This window comes from Cyprinodon tularosa, unplaced genomic scaffold (assembly GCF_016077235.1).
Source record: "Cyprinodon tularosa strain WSP-4 unplaced genomic scaffold, ASM1607723v1 ctg516, whole genome shotgun sequence".
Lineage (NCBI taxonomy): Eukaryota > Metazoa > Chordata > Actinopteri > Cyprinodontiformes > Cyprinodontidae > Cyprinodon > Cyprinodon tularosa.
In genome coordinates, this window is record NW_024039248.1 from 103013 (window position 1) to 124340 (window position 21328).

The 21328-nt window shown below is 38.7% G+C and overlaps 1 protein-coding gene across 1 annotated transcript in view; it reads right to left on the reverse strand.

Annotated features, from left to right (window-relative positions):
- The window catches only part of arid3c (AT rich interactive domain 3C (BRIGHT-like)), a 29810-nt gene extending 21224 nt beyond the window's left edge, over positions 1-8586 (reverse strand). The window contains exons 1-2 of the mRNA XM_038303676.1: positions 8034-8586; positions 2615-2687 (exon numbers count right to left, since the gene is read on the reverse strand). Coding sequence (XP_038159604.1) covers positions 2615-2687; positions 8034-8498 — 538 coding nt within the window. The 5' untranslated portion in view covers positions 8499-8586. The remainder of the gene's footprint in view (positions 1-2614; positions 2688-8033) is intronic.
- Between the last annotated feature and the right edge of the window lie 12742 nt (positions 8587-21328).

Sequence of the window (21328 nt, forward strand, 5' to 3'; positions counted from 1 at the left end):
AATAGTCAGAATATCTGGACCCCTGACCAGATCCAAAAATGTGCAGGAAAGAAAATTTCTTCCCATATGTGATTTATCTAATGAGCTATCGTATTAAGTCTGCGGTTCTGTCTAATTCACTGATTACAGCTGCAGGTGAAGTAAATTCAGGTGTTCTCGTTGCTTCATGCCTAAAATGTGTGGTTACCCATCCCTATCATTAAAAATATAGCTTCTGTAATGCTAATTCTAAATCAGATTAGGTTAATATTACGCTATAATAAACTCACACATCATCAATGATAATTATCCCAACACCATTAAAATAAGACAATTAGATATCATGCACTTGAAATAAGAGACTAAAGTATTTCTTTTTACTATTTAAATGTAAATTGTCTTATTCCATTGGCAAAGTGTCTCACTTACTTGATTAATTAAAAAAAAAGTGCTTCTTTTAAGAAAAAGTGAGTTACTTATATTCAAATTTTTTGCAGTGCAATTCAATAAACATTCCAATAACAATGCTATATTTTATTAATGTAGCAATAAAAAAAGAGTCAGATTCATTCCTGAGGGAGCTTCATTTCCTCAAACACATGTAGTAACACATAAACATTTTTTTATGAATAAACTGAAGTAAGATAAAGCATTCTTCACCAAAAAAAGTGTATTTTTTAGTGACATCATCGGACCATGTGGTACACATGGTTATTGACCCCCCAACATGCAGAACTCAGGGATTTGTTGGTTTTTAATGAGGTCCTGCTGTGTTGGTAGTTAAAAAAAACTGCTCTGCTGTCACCATTTCAAAGAGAACAGGGAAGATTGGTAGCATTTGCTCTGACTTCTGACCATAGCTGGTTTTCCTTTGCTCTGCATCAGCTCAAACATGATGTCTTTGTGAAAGTGATAGCAGAAAGGGGTTCTGACTTGAAAACAAAGACAGACATTTCTCTTTTAAAGATTCTAGAAGAAGCAGAGCAGACAATGGCCATGATGGCCTCCTTTGTGTTTTGATAAATCCTCTAATGATTTACCTTTGCACCCAAGGATGGGGTCATTAATTGATTACTATCTCTTTAAGTACCATCAGCAGTTTTTTCCTTTGAAGGAGTCAACTTTTGCAAAAACTGAAAAGAACCAAATGGTCGAGCGAAGGCTGCCTGGTTATTGCTTATTGCCTCCAGCGTTTCTTTGGCTTCGCTGATTTTTCTAATTTTAAACAATGCCATCATGGTGGGTTTATTTTAAGTCATCATCATGTCTCATAGATTTTTTCATAATGTAGATTTACATAATTTCTTTATTTTCAAGAGTCGATAAAATAAAAAGACATTTAGAAAAACGAATTTAGGAGGCAGGAAGACCAGGTTAGTGACTTGCACATATGTGATCATTCACTTCCAGACGCTGCTTACTCTGGTTCTGTTGTCAGTAAACGTTCTAGAAAATCTGTTTTTCTGCCTTGAATACTATATCCTTCAGTTCTGAGTTTGACAAACGCTTATAATTACCAAATAACAGAGATGTAAAACTATAAATTAAAGACACGGTATGTCACGTTTACATACTGTCAGAATATATGCGACTTTGTTTCAATGAAGTGGATGCTAACTGTGATAAAGCTCTCTGTTTTTTGTGTAATCCAACACTGGGAGAGAATTTGTGCTGTTAGCAGTGTTTTTAAATGGGTAGTTCTAGTTACTCCCAGAAGAAAGTAAAAAGTTGGCTCCATGAAGTACGTTAACTAACAAAAACCTTCCTCATCTACCATGCTAATTGCTAGCATGTCTTTTTTTTTATCATGTTTCAAATGTTCTGTGTAATGTCCTCCACTTTTCTATTCTCAAATCCTTTCCTACTAATAGGAAAAAAAAAGAAAAAAAACTGCTCGAAAATATTGTTCTATTTCTTAAGATTTGGCCTCTGCCTCTTGGTCTTGGTCTTTTTCGAGGCTTGGTTTTGGTCTTGGACTCAAAGTGTTTAGTCTTGGACTTTGAAGGTTTTCTCTTAGCCTCAGAATGTCTGGTCTTGCTCTTGGAAGATCCAATCTTAGTCTTGGACTCTGAGGATATTGGAAGGACCAGTCTTGACTCAACCCCTGCTCCTGTTGTGCTAACAGACAACTCCGTGATTTAGTAAACTAGATCTGTCAGGTCTAAGAACCTGCCATGTGTGGTACCACAAGGATCAGTCATGAGCACTATTCTCTTTCTTCTGTCTATATATTCAGCATTGGTTAAATATTTAGGATGTTTTTGACGTGTCTTATTAATTCTATGCTGATGATACTGCCATGCTCCTGATCTGACCCGTTTTCTCTCTCTGTTGTGTGTAACAGAGGGCTATATTGTTGCATTTGCCGTAAACTGTGACAGATCTCAAAACAACCATATCTACCAAATAGACTAAATTTTGCTCAATATTTTTACAAAATCAAATTTATGATTTAGATCAAAAGAAAAGGTGGTTCCTGTGTTTGCCTCTTTTCTCGTGAGTGTTTCTGTTTTCTGTCAAATCTAATTGCTGAGTTAATGTGTTAATGGTCACTGATCCTTGGCATTTTCTAGTCTCTGTCTATTTCTAGCCTTAGATAAAAACATATCTCTGCTCTTAGAGGGATAAAACTTACCTCGTTTTTGCATGAAACTGAAAAGATCATCAAGAAATTCCTTGCGCTTTTCATCATCGTCCAGGTCATACAACTGAAAAACAGAGAGACCAAAAATGTCTTGAATCAGTAGCGTCAGGGCCCCATGGGTCTGTGAAACAGATCTTTGATACACCAATCCCAGTGAACTGGTTTTAAATCGGTGGACGAACAATGTGTTCAAAACAGATGTCAATGTTAGAAAAAATCTGCTTAAGCACAAAGACTTTTTCTATTTAGTGATCAAAGGCCCGGAGGATCTAGATCAGGGATGTCAAACTGGTTCCAGAAAGGGGCGTGAGGCTGAAGGTTTTCTTTCCAACCAAGCAATAGCACACCAGACTCCAGTCATCTCATCAAGTGAGTCCAGTCTTAACATGATGAGATGACTGGAGTCTGGTGTGCTATTGGCCCTTTCTAGAACCAGTTTGACACCTGTGATCTAGATCTTCAAATAAATACAAATTCACAAACTATACAGATTTTCTCCTCTCACCATTCCTTTTTACTGCGTACATCTGTCATCTGCAGGATTACTAGGATGGCTATGCAGTCATTGGGTGCATCAGAGATGGAGAAGAAGCTAAGTACTGGGAGCTGGTGAACCGATTTGTGATATAATATGGAAACAATTATGTCATGGTAAATAGCCTGTACTTATATAGCGCCTTTATTTAAGTCAGGAGACTTGACCAAAGTGCTTTACACTACATTTATTCACTCACACACTGATGTTGGCAAGCTACATTGTAGCCACAGCTGCCCTGGGACTCACTGACAGAAGCAGGGCTGCCGTACACTGGCGCCACCGGGCCCTCTGACCACCATCAGTAGACAATGAAGGTGAAGTGTCTTGCCCAAGGACACAACGACAATGAAAGTCGGAGTCGGGGCTTAAACCGTCTATCCTTCGACTTCAGGGCAAACTCCTACATCCAACGCCACTGTCGCCCCATCTCATCTCTAATGTGGCTAAAATAAAGAAAATGATTTTAGATTTTAAAAGAAATAGGTCTGACACTATTTCCAGGATGTAAGAAGCTTATAGAGGAAGCAAAGGTCCAACTAGCCTGTAGGATTATCCTGGTACTGAAACCATGTTAGGGTGGTGGTTGTGTAGCCTATTCTATTTGTGGGAAAATTGGACAGTATATTGTAAAACATGAGATTCCTTTTTTCTTATATTTATACTGTTTTGATGCTTAGGAACGTGTTTTTCAATCATAGGTGAGTTAAAAACAAAACATTGCCTGGATATAACACAGCTTGGACTGAATTATAAAAAAAAGGCAACATATATAATCTTCCACTCTCCTTCACTGTTCAGTGTAAAGTCATCTAAATAAATGGGATCTTCCATTAGTTGCAGCAAAAATATTAATGTACACAAAGAGCTAATAGTATCGACTAAATTACTGGAAACTATTAGCTGTACACTGGAAACAATAAAAACTAGATAAGTCATTATTTCTTAAAATGAGTGCATTTGTTCTGGAATTGAGGAGATAAAAGTGACATTTTACCAATGGAACAAGACCATCAGATTTAAAATAAGAAAACACAAATTGCATTGTCTTATTTCAATTGCATATTATCTAATTAGCTTATTTTAAGAGTAAAAATTCTCATTCCATTGGCAAATTATTCATTTACCACTCATTTAACAATTGAAATCAAGGGTAAATGCACTTGATTTAAAATTTTTTTCCTTATTTCTAGATCTTTTTTCCAGTGTAAACTCTGATGATGTGTTGCACCTTCTGGAAAATGCAAGCTCCTCTCTTACAGAAAAAATAAACCTGATAACTCAGTTCCTGATTATCTCAGACTCGTCTATCGTTTAAAAAAACAAATCATATTCCTTTCCTTTCTTGCCTAAAATGAATCTCTGTTCAACCATTTCTCTACAGTTTGGAAACATCAGGCAGGCAGACATCAATATTTCTAACAGACTGAATGAGCTGACAGGATTAAATAATACCCCATTTCTCAAATTAATAGAGGATTGCCTTAGAGTTTCTGGCATTAAAGAGATGGTCTTTTTTGACAACTATATTGGCACTTTGATCACAGTTAAACCAGGCAGGGTTTGGTTTAAAGGATTACCTTTTGTCATATAAGGTTTTTAAGGCAATCCAAACCTCCACATATAAGTTAAATACTTTACAAAATGCTAACAGTTCGGGAGGATAAAAACCTCTAAGCCTTTATAAATAATATCAAGTGTTTAGCTTACAATATAACTTAGAAATGATAGATTTATAATAGATTTTCTATCAGAGATGGATGGTGGAAGGAAGCTGAACAAACCCTAATAATGGAAACCTGCGTCTCATTGTTTTCATTCATCTGCAGTTTTGTCTAAAACTGAACATCTGAATTGGAACATCCTTAAAAAAATCCAACCTTTTAACACAGAGTAATAAAACAATAAATACTCTAGAGGACGTATTTATTTGAAAAGGTTTCTAGCTGTAAATATTCTGGCAGTATTTCTAATTTATCAAAATTTTATTTATCTATTTAACCATCTAACCCTTAAAATAAAACAGAGGCACATCCAGCAATGTTGCTTCCAATTAGAAAATATGACTTTAATTTCATTTTCTTTACTGGTACCATTTAAACCTTATGAGTAAAATGTGGAATCAGATCAATCCAAAATGACAACATTTAGTTCATCATACAAAATCCTCATAGAATGCGTTACACAGGACAAAGGATTTCCCAAATGGGTTTCTCGCTGACCAACACTTGCCCAAACTGCACGGGAGATTTACCTAATGACTGAATACACGCTCTCTGATACTTTAATCTGTCTATCAGTTTTAGCTATAAGTATGACAAAACAAGAAGGCTCTATTTTACATTTACATGAGGTTTTGGTTGCCCTGCGATGGACTGGCTACCTGTCCAGGGTGTACCCCACCTCTCGCCCATAGACAGCTGGAGATGGGCACCAGCACCCCTCTCGACCCCGTTTGGGATTAAGCGTGTAAGAAAATGGATGGATGGATGGATGGATGGATGGATGGATGGATGGATGGATGGATGGATGGATGGATGGATGGATGGATGGATGGATGGATGGATGGATGGATGGATGGATAGATGAATGAGGTTTTGGTCTGCACACTCATTTTTCTCAGAGAAAGAGATCTATAATACAACAAAACCAGGAACTGGTTTAAATCAGTGGATGAAGCACCAAAGACACTCCAGTCTGTACTGTCAAAAAGTTCCTGTAAGAACCATTGGAACTTATCAGTCCAATTCGATTCAGTTTATTTCTATAGCGCCAACTCACATCATGTCATCTCAAGGAACTTTCCAGTTAACAAGATCATCCAGTCAGATTGATTTAAAGTTTTCGATCTAAGGAAAACCAGCTGATTGCATCGACTCATTGACTCTTCAGCAATCCCTCACACTAAGCATGCTTGTAGCGACAGTGGAGATGAAAAACAGCCTTTTAACAGGAAGAAACCTCCAGCGGAAAAAGGCCCGTCGAGGAAACACAGCCAGACAGGTGGGTTCCGAGCCAGCTCCCATGTCAGAGGATGAAAAGAGCACATCCAGTTAGTCACAGTCAGAGAAACAGGACTACTTTGAAAAACAGGCCAAGCTCACAGCCAAACAGGAACAGACAATAGTCGTGACCAAAGGCCATGAGGTTTTGAGTTTTTGGCTATAAATTAGGATGAGATGAGGTATACAGCTATCAGAGGATTGGAAGATGCCTTGAGTCCTTCTGCTTGGGGCTACTGTGGCCTTCCAGAGCTGGATCCATTCAGAATGTTATTTGTTTTGTCTAATTATTAAATTAATCATCAGAACAATAGATAGGTTAATTAATTAATTAATTAGTAGTGAGCTCTGATGCTCACTAGGCCTCTGCCTTCTTTGCACTTAGTGTGTAGTCAGTGGGTTCTGGATTTGGGCCGGAATCCACCATGCATGGTGAGTAGCTGCCGTTTTTTTAAATATCAGTGACCTCGATTTCCACCTTTGGCCAACTTATTATCCCAACAGAATATCTGATTTCTGGTAACGTATAGATGCCCATTGCCTTGACCTTGCTGTTACCATTGAGCTGACTTCTTAGAACATACTCGTTATAGACTTGGATGTTGTTACCCTGCGACTGGGTCAGGGTTTGTATTTCTGCAGCATTCCATGGTGGATATTTTCCTCTATGGGCGTTGTTGACTTTACCTTAGCCAAGTAATGCAAATATTGCTAATTCTGTACTTTATATCTGCTCATTATTTTCTGTGATGATCTCAGTAGGGATCCTAATTAGTGCTGTATTCACATCAGGAAAGAAATCATCTGGCAGCACCATACTTAACTTAGCTAGCTGTTGTCGATTACTTGAGTATCAATATAAGTAAAATCTAAATAATTCAAAAAAAAGAAAGTTAAAAACAATCCACTGGACTTTGTTTCTAAGTTTGAATGGGATGGGAAATGTCGCTTCCCATCCAGGAAGCTTTTTCAATTCAAAATGTCGGAAATAGTGTTGAGTTCCAGGTTTTACACAGTAGCCCAACAAAGCCTTGTTCTTGTTTAGAAAACATGCAAATGGAAACGGACCCCAGTCCCTTTGGAATGCGGGTCGTTTGGCGTCTTTGTTAGCCTGCAATGCCCCATACCCGTCTGAGTCATTAAAGGGAGTTGATGGCCTGGCGAAATAGGTGTTTCCTTATAGACTTTTATGGTAATAAGTCCTTCTTTTCCTGGAGCACATACCTAATGGTTGCTGCATTTTATGGATATTATACAAAAATTTGACAATGAATGTTAAAAAAGAATAATCATAGTGTGCAAAAAGCAGAAAGCTACTGTATGGAAACTGAAAAGATGAAGTTATGAGGCATTCCATCTTATGCATTAATCAATATTTAATTTAAATAAAATCAAATTGTTACGCATTTCTCTGTGTTAACTCTCACATTGACTTTTAGATAATAATTATTCGATTAAATTGAGCTGTCCTTTTGTAAAGGCAGAACACATACAATTAAAACTGTAAAAAAACTGCTTTATTTAGAAACAGCAATCTGTTTTAACATTATATGAGGACATTTAAAAAATTTATATCAGCAAACTCACATTTAATTTTTAATCTCTTGTTCTTTATGCGTGATAAGAAGAATTTTCATTGTCATTATACTGAAAAATGTTTAAAAAAATCAATCTTAGTCCTTTTTAAAGGGTCAGATGAGAACTAACACATTCTGCAGTATTGTTTCTAATATTGTTCCTGCTTTATAAAACATATCAGCAGAGAGGATTTTTACTTCATTCACTCACAGACAGAGAGGATTAAAAAACAAACTGGAATTTACCAAGAATTAGGACTTTATAAAAGATTTCGTCCTTATAAAGACCGCCTTACCTGCTTAAACTGCTCCTCGTAGGTCCACTCTTGGTGGGAGTGGGAGTGCGTGGACGGGGACTCTGCGCGCTGGTGCCGGTCTGTGGGGAGGAATCCCTTCGGAGACAGACAGGCTGATCTGGGATCGGACTCTCTGAGCTGGGAGCCGTCCGACATGTCTTCATCCTCCTCCTCTTCATCAATCATCTCCTGTTCATCCGCATCTTCCTCCTTTCCCTCCTCTCCATCAGCGCGTGCTTTGGCATCTCCGTCCTCATCCTCTGCGCGAAGACGCGCCCCTCCGATGCAGGAGCTGGATCCAGGGGCCAGTGGCCCCCCCATCGCGGTGTGGTAGCGGCTGAAAGCCAGAGCTTGTTGCTGGATCCGGGACTGCATCAGGCTGTGGAAATGCCGGTTTTTCTCCGCCTGCCGGAGCTTCTCCTCCACGGCGAGGCGGGCAGCCTGCTGGCGCTGCAGGGTCTCCATCACCGCCTCCAGCCTGGTCCCGCCGCCCCCGGCGGGGGCATGCTGCGAGCCGCTGTGGCAGGACTCAGATGCCGGCTGATTGGGGAGACTGTGGGCTGACGAGTACGACTGTGGAGAAACCACAGGGTCAACTTGTCCTGGTTTAACCTTTTAAAGGAAATCTAGAAATTTTTTCGACTCACTAAAAACCTGAAAAGTGTCTAAAATGAATTCAAAATATGTTGTTTCCAAAAAGACAAGTTAAAGTCAGTCCAGGTTCTAACTTCCTCTTAAAGTGAATGATTGTGCAGCAGCAGAGAGTTAAAATAGAGACACTTACCAAAGGGGGATTGTTTGCCATATTTTTCCCAGTTGTTCAGTTTTTCAGTCCAAGAATCCTACCTGCAGATATTTGATTGAGCAAAGCTGAGCGCTGAATGCTGGAGACCTGGGGTGCATTTGGCAACAAGTGGTGCATGTGGTGGGAATGACCTATGAAGGCAAAGATCAGCCCTGCCATCAATGCCTCAGAAACACCTCTTTCATCAATGATTGCACCTCTGAGCCACAGCTGATCACCTTCCTGACTTTATTGGGAGTTAAATCTAAACTATGACAGATTTTTTGTTTTTCTCTCAGCTGTGTTACTTTTGGTCTCTAGAGAGAATCACTTATTTTCCACAAAATAACTTAATAAATCTTGAGATAGCAAATGTCTATTTATACAGTTTTTTGCTTGTGTCTCAACAAAAGTAAAACTAAATATGATACACAATCACTGAGGTTTTTTATGCAATCTAAAGTAATCTAGACGTTATCTGTTTATGCATAGTAAATATATTCAAATTTAACCATAAATCAACCTTTTATTTTTACGTAGATAATGTAAGTTTTTTTTTTTTGTGATCAATTTTTTTTTATTGTTTTTCACATTTTGCACATTAGAGGAGGAACATTTGCACCAACCACAGGTAGTCAAAATTTTGTACAGTGTATACATATTTGTGTCATCAGAAGTAGAACACCTTTCCTCCCCGCCCATGTTAACACTCCCCAGCCCTTGCCCTTATTTCCTCCCTCCCCACCCATTGATGTCAAGGCATTAAAGAAATAGCAACAATAATAATAAAAAATTGATAGTAAGAAATGAAAATAAGAAAAAAAAGGGGGTGGAAATAAAGTAAATAAAATCAGAAAAATAACCCCCTTCCCCTACCATCCAGAAATCACGTCCACAAGTAATGTAAGTTTTAATTCCTTAGCCTGAATGATGGGATATAAAAAGTCAGCTTTCATCCAGCATTGATATAATTGATTAATTAAAAACTAAGATTTAAAAAATGCATGCCATTGAATTTTAATCATTTTATTCTATTGAGTTAATATTAAAGTGTAATACTTCATTTGTCTTTGACATTTTTAAATAATCTTTACTCTATGGCAGGGGTCACCAACGTGGTGCCCGTAGGCACCAAGGGGCCCTCAAGGACACCATGGGGTGCCCTCAGCATCTTTTGAAAACAGAACAATTCACCAGTGGACTAAATCTAAAATGCTATTTTTTACTGAAGCTCTTATTTTGAAGCATTTTATCATATCAATGACTTACAACATTTGAGGATTTATATGGATTCATAATGAGAATATCTAAAAGCAAATAAAAAATGAAAAGAAACAATAGAAATATGTTTATTATCTATGAAGTTCAGGTGAACGCTGACTCCTCTAGTTCATAGGTCAGTATTGGTAGCCCGTCCTATGACTCAGTACCCATAAAGTAGCCCTCAGCCTTAAAAAAGTTGGTGACTCCTGCTCTATGGTAACGCCTGATCTGTATCCATGTATTCAAAGTAGCATTTCAACATTTTTAAATAGATATCAAATGCATAATATGTAGACACAACAGGTAATTTCAGAAACTAATCTATTGCAGAAGAGTGAGAATCCAGTTTTCATTCAGGTGTTATAGAATTTTAAGAGCTGGATTTAAATTTCAGAGAGATTAAGCCAAGAGATTAATGCGATTCATGTTTTCCAACAAAAACAACTCATAGTGTCTGTCATGATTATATTAAAGGTCTGACCCCAAGATGCAGAAGACCAAACAGAGAGACCAGGGAAAGTTTAAACAGGTTTATTTTAGGAATAATGTGATGAATCCAGTGCTGCTCTGAGCACTGCTCAACAGGGACTGAAAGGTGAGGGGAAGACACTGTGGTTAGTTCAGGCTTAGTGGTAAATTTGAATCTTTGGTTTTGCATAAGAGGAAAAGGTTGCAGACTCACTTCCCCAGGAAAAGGTGTCCTTCAGGAATCCAGACTGTGAGGATTGTACCAGAGATTGTCTTGTTTGGTGTTGGGCGGACTGGGTTACTCAGACTGCGGATGTTCCTTGGTGAATGGAGAAACTGACTGCCACTCAGATTTCCTGCTGTACTTGAACGGGCTGTGGTGCAGAAGAAACCTTTGCTTGGTGTGAAGCTCAAACGACCACTTGGGGAGAGTTGATCCAAACTTCCTGTTTGGAACCCCAGCTCAGTTAGAAGCTCAGTTGAACCTTCCAGAGAGAGAAGGACCAAATAAATCCAGTTTGCAGGATGACTTCCTGCCAAGAGGCAAAGACAAAAAAAAAAGTTAAGACTCAGGTTGACAAAAACTCAGTTTGATTCAGAAAAACTCAGCTTGGCTAGAGAATCCAACTGGCAAACAAAAACTCAGGTTAGACTCTGCTAAACTAAGCATGGCTAGAATACCCTGTATTGGCAAACACTCTGGCGTCGAGGTAGTGGCAGTCAGCAGCTTAAGAACACTCCACAGGTAATGAGACAATGAGCTGCAGGTGTGCAGGGAGAACCAATGAGGACGGGGCACCACCTGGTGGAGGAGGAAAGGAAACACAAAAACAGACCACACAAACTGGATTCCTGACAGTGTCGTGGAAATATTATGCTGAGTTCCAGATGTCCTTCAGTCAAATTTTCATTTTCATTTTTTGACTGAAATACCACAGAAAGTCAGAATAACAATGGCCATTCAAGACGACATTTATCAGGGGAAGTCAGGATGGGGGGCAGCGTTTTTCATTGGGGGACAAAAAAATGAAAGAAAAAACATAGCAATAATTCATCAGTTCATTTTTTTATATATTAAGTGAGATGCAGAACCAAAGAGAATCTTGTTACTCAGAAGACCCCAAATATAGCAGATAAAAGTAGCAGCGCACTGTTTTATCAGCCCTGATTTACTTAATTCTTAGATTTCGTTGATCAGTCGATTTGAACCAATGATCTTATTTTCCCCTCAAAGGTATAAAAACAGCCTCTTTCAATGCTCTGCACTTTTCATTTATATTTGAGAGTTTTATCTTTGGCAGTTAAAGCATTTTTCACACGTATTTTTTTTTATGTTAATAAAATAAGATAGAAACACTCAACGTTTATTGTGAACTTATAACAACTGGTATAAAAGATATCTGTCAAAATCCAACAGGTATTATAAAGATGGGTTATCGGCTATAAAACCGCAATTGATGCACCCTAAAACTGTTATCCTATCACAGCAATGCAATCATTGTTGAAATAAAAATGTAAATTAAAAAATTTATTAGATCAAAGAGATAAATTATTAATAGTTTCTGTGTCAGTGAATACAATCAGAAGAAATGTATTCAGCTTTATGTCTTCAGTACAGGGGCCATTAAAAGTGTCAGGCCTGGTTTAGGAGCACTGGCCCCTGCCGGCCCCTATATAACCCCCCATGTTATGAGTCAGAAAGTCGGTAGAACAGGATGGTATCTGACTTCCACATTCAAGATTAATGTTAACCATATTATCAGTGTTTAACTGTCCTTCTTTGTAGCAGCATCAGGTCAGACACTCAGATACTACTCATGTTTATAACACATCATACTTCATTGGATGTGTGCACAACAGGACAGTGTATTTGTCATTTTCTTGGTAGAATCAGTGGCTGTGGTGCTAATAAAGATACGAGGGTCCAAAAACAGAAAAACTGAACACACTTACCTTCAGAGATTATGTCCCCAACTTCTCATATTTCAATTTGGACAATAATTATTCAGTCTTTATTCAAAACACTTTGGTTAACCAATATCAAAGGTCAAACCAAAGTGTTTTGAACTCAGAACAAGGCCGTGAGCAATCTCTGTGTCACAGTTTGGACAGATTGGGTTTGGATCTGTAAGGATCTTGAGGGCTAAGGAGTGTAGAAAAGCATGAAGCATTAGGCATTGATGGTAGCTTGCATTACAATGGTACAAAGCTGATCATTCATTTGTTGATCTGGATTTTCAAATCTGACTCTATCATCTCTGAAAGAAGAAAGAGAAATAAAAATGTTTGGTAAATTAGTTTAGTTATTAGTTTTTCACAATTTTTAACAAGAAATTGTCTCATTTCAGGACCAAGGCTAGCTCCTTCAAATGACCTAATAAAAGATAATAAAAGAAGCTCAGGGTGGGGCTAGTGCCTATCTCCAGCAGTCCATGGAGGAAAGGCGGGGTACACCATCACAGGGCTACACAGAGACACATAGGCCTTTTCCAACGCGCAGGAGCTTACTTGGAGCTGGAGCTAAAGCCGGAGCTTAAAATGGTGCTTTCACCAAACTGGATCGGTTTTAGGTACAAGGAGCCAGCTCAGAGTCAACTCCCAGACATGTCATTAGGTCAACGTGTACATTATAAATTTATTCCAACAGAGACAGAGGACTGCCAGAAACAAAAGCAGAAGAAGAAAACGACTGCAAGACAAACAAAGCAACCAAGATGGAAACATTTCTAGAAGCACAGATGCTTCTCTTTGCTGTACAAATATTTAAGGTTAAACAGTGACAAAAGTTGTCACTGGCACTCCTCAAGTACACGCTGTGGTGAACTCCACCCCTTTTACCTTGTGTATTTGGTGCTAGGCAAGCTTTCGTTTGGCCCAACAAAAAGGTGGTGCTACTGAAGCACCAGTTTCTGGCTCTTCTGGCTTTTAGCTTCGGTGCCAAGATAGCTCTAATAGCAGTCCAGAAAAGGCTCCACAGAGACATACAACCATCCTCACACATCCAAATAAAGACAATTTAGAGACACCCATTAACCTAACAGTCATTTTTGAACTGTGGGAGGAAGCAGGAGTTCCCAGAGAGATGCATATAGAAAACATGCAAACTCCATTCAGAAAACCCCTAGGGCTGGAATTGAACCCAGGACCTTTTTTCGGTACAGCAACAGTGCAAAAAACTGCACCACCCCACAGCCCAAAAGATGTTTTTTGCCAGACCGATTGTAATTTTCATTAACTACTCAAAGATTCCTCTTTCATAAGAGTAATCCAGATGCAGACTTCCATGATGGTACCAGATCTGCATGATCTTGTTGAGGGTCATGGGTGTAAGTTCCTTCTGATTCAGTGGTGTTTTAGAAGGTAAGGCAAGGCAAGGCAAATTTATTTGTATAGCACAGTTCAGTACAAAGACAATGCAAAGTGCTTTACATGATTAAAATATATGAAAATAAAACAGTATCAAAGCAAGTAGGAAAAAAATAAATAAAAAAAATGCAGAAACAAAAAAGAATATTAACAATTAAACAGTTAAAGAAAATAAAAAAAGTTGAACTAATGATGTTTTAGTTGAACTGTTTAACTAGAACAGTCGAAGGCAATCCTAAACAAATGTGTTTTTAGTAGTGTTGCGCCGATGCCATTTTTTGGCCCCGATACCGATACCCGATACCTGGCTGTGCAGTATCGGGCGATACCGATACCATAATAATGTACAATAATTTCCATCATGGCTTTGTCAAGCTGCTGCCTACCTTTGTGAAGCAGGAAAAAATCTAATACAAAGTGAATCCAGTAGAACTTTTTATTGCCTACCAGGAGTGGGTGACAATAGTTGAATATACGTATGGCTCTAAAAATGGTATCGTTGCCCTATTTGTTGGTACTCGCCGATACCGATACCACCATTTTAGGGCAGTATCGGGGCCCCGTCCGATACTGGTATCGGTGCAACACTAGTTTTTAGTCTTGATTTAAAGGAACTCAGGCTTTCTGCACTTTTACAGCTTTCTGGAAGTTTGTTCCAGATAAGTGGAGCATAGGAACTAAATGCTGCTTCTCCATGCTTAGTTCTGGTTCTAGGTATGCAGAGCAGGCTGGAGCCAGAAGACCTGAGTGGTCTGGAGGGTTGATAAACTGATAGCAAGTCTGTGATGTATTTAGGTGCTAAGCCATTCAGAGATTTATAGACTAACAGAAGTATTTTAAAGTCTATTCTCTGAGATACAGGGAGCCAGTGGAAGGACTTTAGAACTGGGGTGATGTGCTCTACTTTCTTAGTCTTAGTGAGGACACCGGCAGCAGTGTTCTGGATCAGCTGCAGCTGTCTGATCCACTTTTTAGGCAGACCTGTGAAAACACTGTTGCAGTAATCCATTCAACTAAAAATAAACGCATGGATTAGTTTTTCCAGATCATGCTGAGACATTAGTCCTTTAATCCTACCATCTTTCTTGGCCGAGACTTTCTGGATCATGTTCCTCATGAAACACCAACCTGAAAGACGATGCAGTTTCCAACACCTTGTTCAGATCTCGGCTTAAAAGTAGTACTAAATAACACCAAATGAACACCTGCTACTGAGCAGGGTGGTTTCATGAGGAATATTGTAGTTTTTTTCAAAGTAACTGTGAAATGTTTGTGTAAAATGGGGCCCAAATTTTATTGCTTTTGGCATTAGGTTTTGTTTACTTTTTTAGGGCTATGGTTTCTGTTTTAGAGGTTTTTTTTCTTGTTAGGTCTTTACAATGTTATAGTCTTTATATTTTTTTTGCCTGTAGCCTATTATTAGTTTTGCTGTTTGATTCTTGTCATATTTTGTTGTTTTTGCTGGTAGGAATTAGTGCTTGATTTGTTTACCTTTTGTTAGTTGTTTTTCAGTTTGTGTTGTCTTTTTACTTTCTCTGGTTATTATTTGTAGATATTTTTGAATTCATTCTCTTAGTTTATATATTCCTGTTTTACCATTTCTCCCTCAGCCTTTGGGTTAATTAGTTGATTCTCTAAACCTGTATTTGCTCATTTTTTCTTCATCTGCACCTGTTTTCCCCTCTACTCAAGTTCTCAGTCATCTGCCGCTGATCAGCAGGTCGTTAGTTAATTTTTGTGTGTTATCATCTGTTAACTGTTTCATCTGATTGAAGAACTTTGTTAAAAACTTAATTCTCACTATGCGGCCTCTGAGAGTCTGCCTGCATTTTTTTTCCAGAACCACAGATTATGACACCAGCTGTTTTAGAATGGGTTAGTAAACTATATTAGAGCATAATCTGTAGTGTACACTTATTAAGAAGCTTTTATTTCAATTCAATTCAGTGTATTTCTATACCATCAATTCACAACACGTCATCTCAAAGAACTTTCCAGTTCACCAGATCATCCAGTCAAATTGATTCAAAATTTTCTATCTAAGGGAAACCAGTTGATTGCATCGACTCATTGACTCTCCAGCAATCCCTCACACTAAGCATGCTTGTAGCGACAGTAGAGATGAAAAACTCCCTTTTAACAGGAAGAAACCTCCAGCAGAACCAGGCTCAGTGTGAGCGGCCATCTGCTGAGGCCCACTGGGGTTCAAGGAGACAGAAGCAGAGATATAAAAGACAACAGTTAAAGGCTCCGAGCCAGCTCCCATGTCAGAGGATCTAGAGGGCACATCCAGTTAGTCACAGTCACCTATCAGTTTCAGTTTGCTTTTTACATTTTTAATCCTCATTTTCACAGATAAATCTATCTGTGGTAAATGTTGACTAGTTTTTTAATGGAGATTATGTAGACAAGGCTCATAGGATTAAATGGTATATTTACTTTTTGAGAAACCAGACAGGAATTAATGTATTAATTACACAGTTAGGAAGACATGGCTGGAATACATGATAACACTAATAATAGATTCATTTCACCCACAAAGTTTCTTTTGCAAATTGCAGATTAAATTGTGTAAATTACCTTAATCTATTTTCTAAATGTAATCATTAAGGTTGAACAATTTAACAACGCACAGAAGACAGGACAAATTCCCCCTGAAACGTTCATTGAGTTGATAATAAATGTATTCTGCTTGTTCTGTTGAAGACTATAAACTAGCTCTACCTAGTGGCCACATTGGAATACATCCACATCTTAACTCAAGAAAACCATCTTCCATGAACTAAACCTGTTTCTACCAGCATGTTTAGATAAACTCGTATGGGGTTAAAACAAAAGCTTGTGGAGATTCATTGTGTGGTAAAGATCAAAGGTAAAGATGATTACAGATAAAGATGTCTCTGTGCTTCACCTTTACCTCGATACTTAATACTGTAATATTTGAATTAAATCATCCATTTTCTCTGTATCTTTTAGTTTAAGTCTTTGGATTTCTTCATTAAGAGAGAAGTATATAGATGATCTCAAAAGATCAATATCTAACATATTATTGACCAAGAACATCTTGATCCTGTCAAAAAATCCCCCAGGAGCCAAACCTCTGGTTACAATCAATTGCTTCTGTCGCACTTTCACTTCTGCCTTCGATCATGACAACTTAATTAGTTGTTCCTGCTGGATGTCAAAAGGTGCCATCTTTTAATAACATATATATAGCCATGAAATCTTTGAGATAATGGTTGTGTTGTGGATGACATTCAGACAGGAATTCCCCATTCACGTCAAGCCGTCTAAGCATAATTGCAAGAAATTAATCTGATTAAAAATTATTTCCTATTTGGCAATTCGGGAAAATATTTTTTGTTTCTTCAAAGTATTATTGAAATAACAGGAGAAGTGTACAGATGCTTTCAGCTTTGGTAAGAAAAAATCATAATGCTTACAGAGAACTAAGAAACCATCTCATTCAGTGATTTTTACTACTATTATATGCTTGTCTGTCTTCCTATCTATAACTTTAGAGATTTAGATATAGGTGTATATATATGTGTGTATATATGTAGTTCCCTAGATATAGATAGGTTCTGCTTGATAATTATGCATTAAGCTTTATTAGAAATAATCACAAACAGGCTTAGATTGGAAGGCAACTGGATTTTCGCTCAGTTTTATTCTGAAGACATTTCAACACTTATCTAGGAGCCTTTTTCAACTGAAGTCACTCCATCAATCCAGGAAGCGCTCCTTGATTAGCATCTGTCCTGGAATTATCAGGAGGATAGACCTTCATGCTACTTAAGAACATCGGCGCTCCAACAACTAATTGATCTGGGGCAAGTCGACAGCACTAACAAAGACTCTTGGATAGGTGTCAAAAAATTAACGAAAGTCCGACTGTCTTCCAATTTCAGCCTTTTGTGGTTGATATGACTTGGATGACCGAAAATTTACGCTGGCATTTACCGGAAATGGTTTAGGGACTGCAATAGCATGTAACAGAAAGGGTGGTGAGAAAAGAAGGGGATAAATGTTAAGCGAGAGAGAGAAAGATGGATGGAGAAAGAAAATATGAAAGGAGAAAATAAAGTTAGAAAAACATACAAGAAAACAAAAAACATTAAAAATGTACAGTAGCTCCTACAAGCTTGCTGCCTCACCAGCATAAAACAAGGGCGAATGAAACACAGTGGCCACAAGAAGAGCTAGTTTCCCATAGACATCCAGTCTATACAAGTATTTATAAAGAAAAACCTATATATATCTGTAGTTTCAGTATCGGTGTCTATCCATGGACACCTGGAAACAAACACCAGTGGTATAAATGCATGAGTTGGCATGTGTATAGTGGGTTTATGTGAGTTAAGAGGAGGTATTCCCATCGCAATAGACGTCCAAAGTGCTCTGCTGGAAGCAGAGGATTTGGCCTCCGTGGCACGAGCGGGTAACACGTCAGCTCCTCTCTTCCCACTGAGACAGGTGCAACGATCCCACGTCCCTGACATCAAAGGGTTGGTAAACATTCGGTTCTCAGCTATGTGTGCGATTGCCTGACATAATGGAGAGAGCTGTGCATTCCACTAATAGAATAACAGATAAGATCAAAGACTCCAACCTGCCAAGTAAGTCCCGTTCTTTTTCTGCTAGTAACCTAGTACCTATTTGGAGCTGTGGAAGAGCCCTTGCAACAGAAGTTTTCCCTTCAGACTCCCCTTCTTTCCCTGCATTAAAGCCCAGCCTGTTTTCCAGTGTAGTCCTGTTTCTCTGACCGTGACTGGCTGGATGTGCTCTCTTCATCCCCTGACATGGGAGCTTTTTGTATCTCTGCTTCTGTCTCCTCGAACCCCAGTCGGCCTCAGCAGATGGCCGCTCACACCGAGCCTGGTTCTGCTGGAGGTTTCTTCCTGTTCAAAGGGAGTTTTTCCTCTCCACTGTCGCTACAAGCACGCTTAGTGTAAGGGATTGCTGAAGAGTCAATGAGTCGATGCAATTAACTGGTTTCCCTTAGATAGAAAATTTTGAATCAATATCACTGGATGATGTGGTTCAACTGTAAAGTTCCTTGAAATGACACGTGTTGCGAATTGGCGCTATTGAAATAAACTGAATTGAAAACTTAATTGACCCGGTCTTTTTTTGGGTCCGGTTGACCTGTCCACCTAGATAGCAGCCCGAGGCCCACTCTCCTAGTGGTGAGATTCATGGATCGCTTCCATCAGTCTAGACCATTGCCATTTCTTTGCCTTCTATTTCACCAAGAAGGCTAATCAAAATGTCCCGCCAGAAGAATCAAAGGACTTTTGGAGTTTTGCAGATGTGATTGTAGATCCATGTTCTCCTCAGGTTGTGTGCAATTACTTGGCAGACCTTGACACAGTGTCAAATTGGCTCCAGTCCTTCTCCATCTCAGAGGACATAAGAAATGTGTCACTAGAACGTCCTATAAGTCTGAATGGACTCTTCAACCTCTATTTTGGAGCAAGTTACCAAATCCACTCTGCCCTGGAACTCATACCTCTCACTTCATTTTAATGGAGGACGGTCAAGTGAAGATAACCCTTGGTTGCTGCCACAGCTTCCCCAGCTCGTCTATCCACGGGCGGCACAGCACTTCCTCCAGCCCAGTGCCTCAAAAATGAGAAGCAGGTGCGTCTAGTTTTCCATCTGACCTCCAGGAACAGGACACAGGGGCACCAAAAAATGGCCTGGGGGTTGTTTGGGCTTGCATGGAAACCACTGCATAAATTACCTGGGAGGTGTTCGACATCACCAGACATCTGCTCTGCTGGACATGGATAAATCTTCTCTACAACATACTGAAAAAGGAACTAACATCATGATAAAGACGATTGGAGCCTCCATCCTAAACTGCCTATGAGCTGGAGCAGAAGCAGGGGTGGACTGAGTCGCTACCCATGACGATGCACAGTGTCAGTTGTAGTTTTCATTTTGAGGAACCACTGTTAGCATTCCGTTGCCACAGACGCTATGTTGTTCTTCCCACCATGCTTGCTCTAAAGCTCCTGGAAATGGATCAGGCGCTTAGGGTTGACACCCACTAGAAGAGTGAGTGATTTATCTGTATATCAGGTGGCTCATTTCTGTCAGAGATTATAAGACAACGTCAGCACAGTCATACCTCCCCAGCCCTGCTTCAAACCCAAAGCATTGAAGCTTTATTTATGGCTCCCATCCTGTCAGACCAACCTGCTTCCTTATGAGGCACGCATGGCTACACAGTGTCACACCAGGCATCAGTTTGTGCTTTATGGAGATAACGGTAGGACAGCATCTCTCCGCTCAGGGCCTTTTACACTGCTTATCAGAGGCTTTGTTTTGCTTTTTTAATTTAATCATCATTAGAAGTTCAGAACTTGCAACACAGAGAGGATTTCCTCCAGAGCAGCACACAGAGGGATGAGAGAGGAAGAGTTTTGCAGGACAGCTACTTGGTCATCTTTGTGCTCATTCGTTTGTTCTGATGTTTCCTCTATGATCCGTTATACTCTGAATTCTGACTGATTATTTGATTATCTTTTTGTACTTTAGTAGCAACAAACTACTGCCTGCTAGCAAGGGGTGAAATCAGAGTTTTTATGCAGCTTCAGACTGTGTCCTCTGCCATTGTAGTCCTTGAATTTCATCTGCCCCCCACCCCCACATATATAAACATATTCAGATTTTATTCTGTGTATTCAGACTCTTATTTTTCAATATACTTATACATTAATTCAGATTCCATTCCTACTGTTCAGACTTTCATTCTATATAATGAGACTTGAATCTATACAATAAGACTTTTATTCCTTATATTGTGAATTTCATTCTATATATTCAGACGTTCATTCTGTTTGTTAAGTGTGTTTAAGAAGCACATCTAGAGAGGACAGCTGGAGATGTTTGTAGTTCAGTGGAGCTGGGTTGGTGAATGAGTTACATGTTGTGGTCATTCTGCTTAAAGTACATATTTTATGTTTTAACATTTAAGAAAAACTGTAACACTTTTATTCCATATATATCTTACTGAGATGTTTTTTGTAAATTGAGATTTTCCTCATATGTATGCAGACTTTGATTTCATATATTCAGTTTTTGGTACACATATGTGACTTTTTGTCAGGTTTTTGTGGTGTTTTGAATCACTATAGGCTGCAGGTCTGTTTTTTTATCTTTGTTTGTTAAAGGTCTGATATTATTAGGCTAGGTAAATATAAATAAAATAAAATACACTAATAATGATTCTGTAGATATTATAACTGTTTTGTAACTTACTGACATTTAACTTTGGCTGTCATTTTAAAAACCTGTAATTTCAAGTAAAGAATGTATGTTAAAATCATCTTTCTGCTCCATCTGGAGGTTCTGCTTTAAGAGTACAGCATCTGATTGATCTACATCTATTCTGCTCATTCTGGCA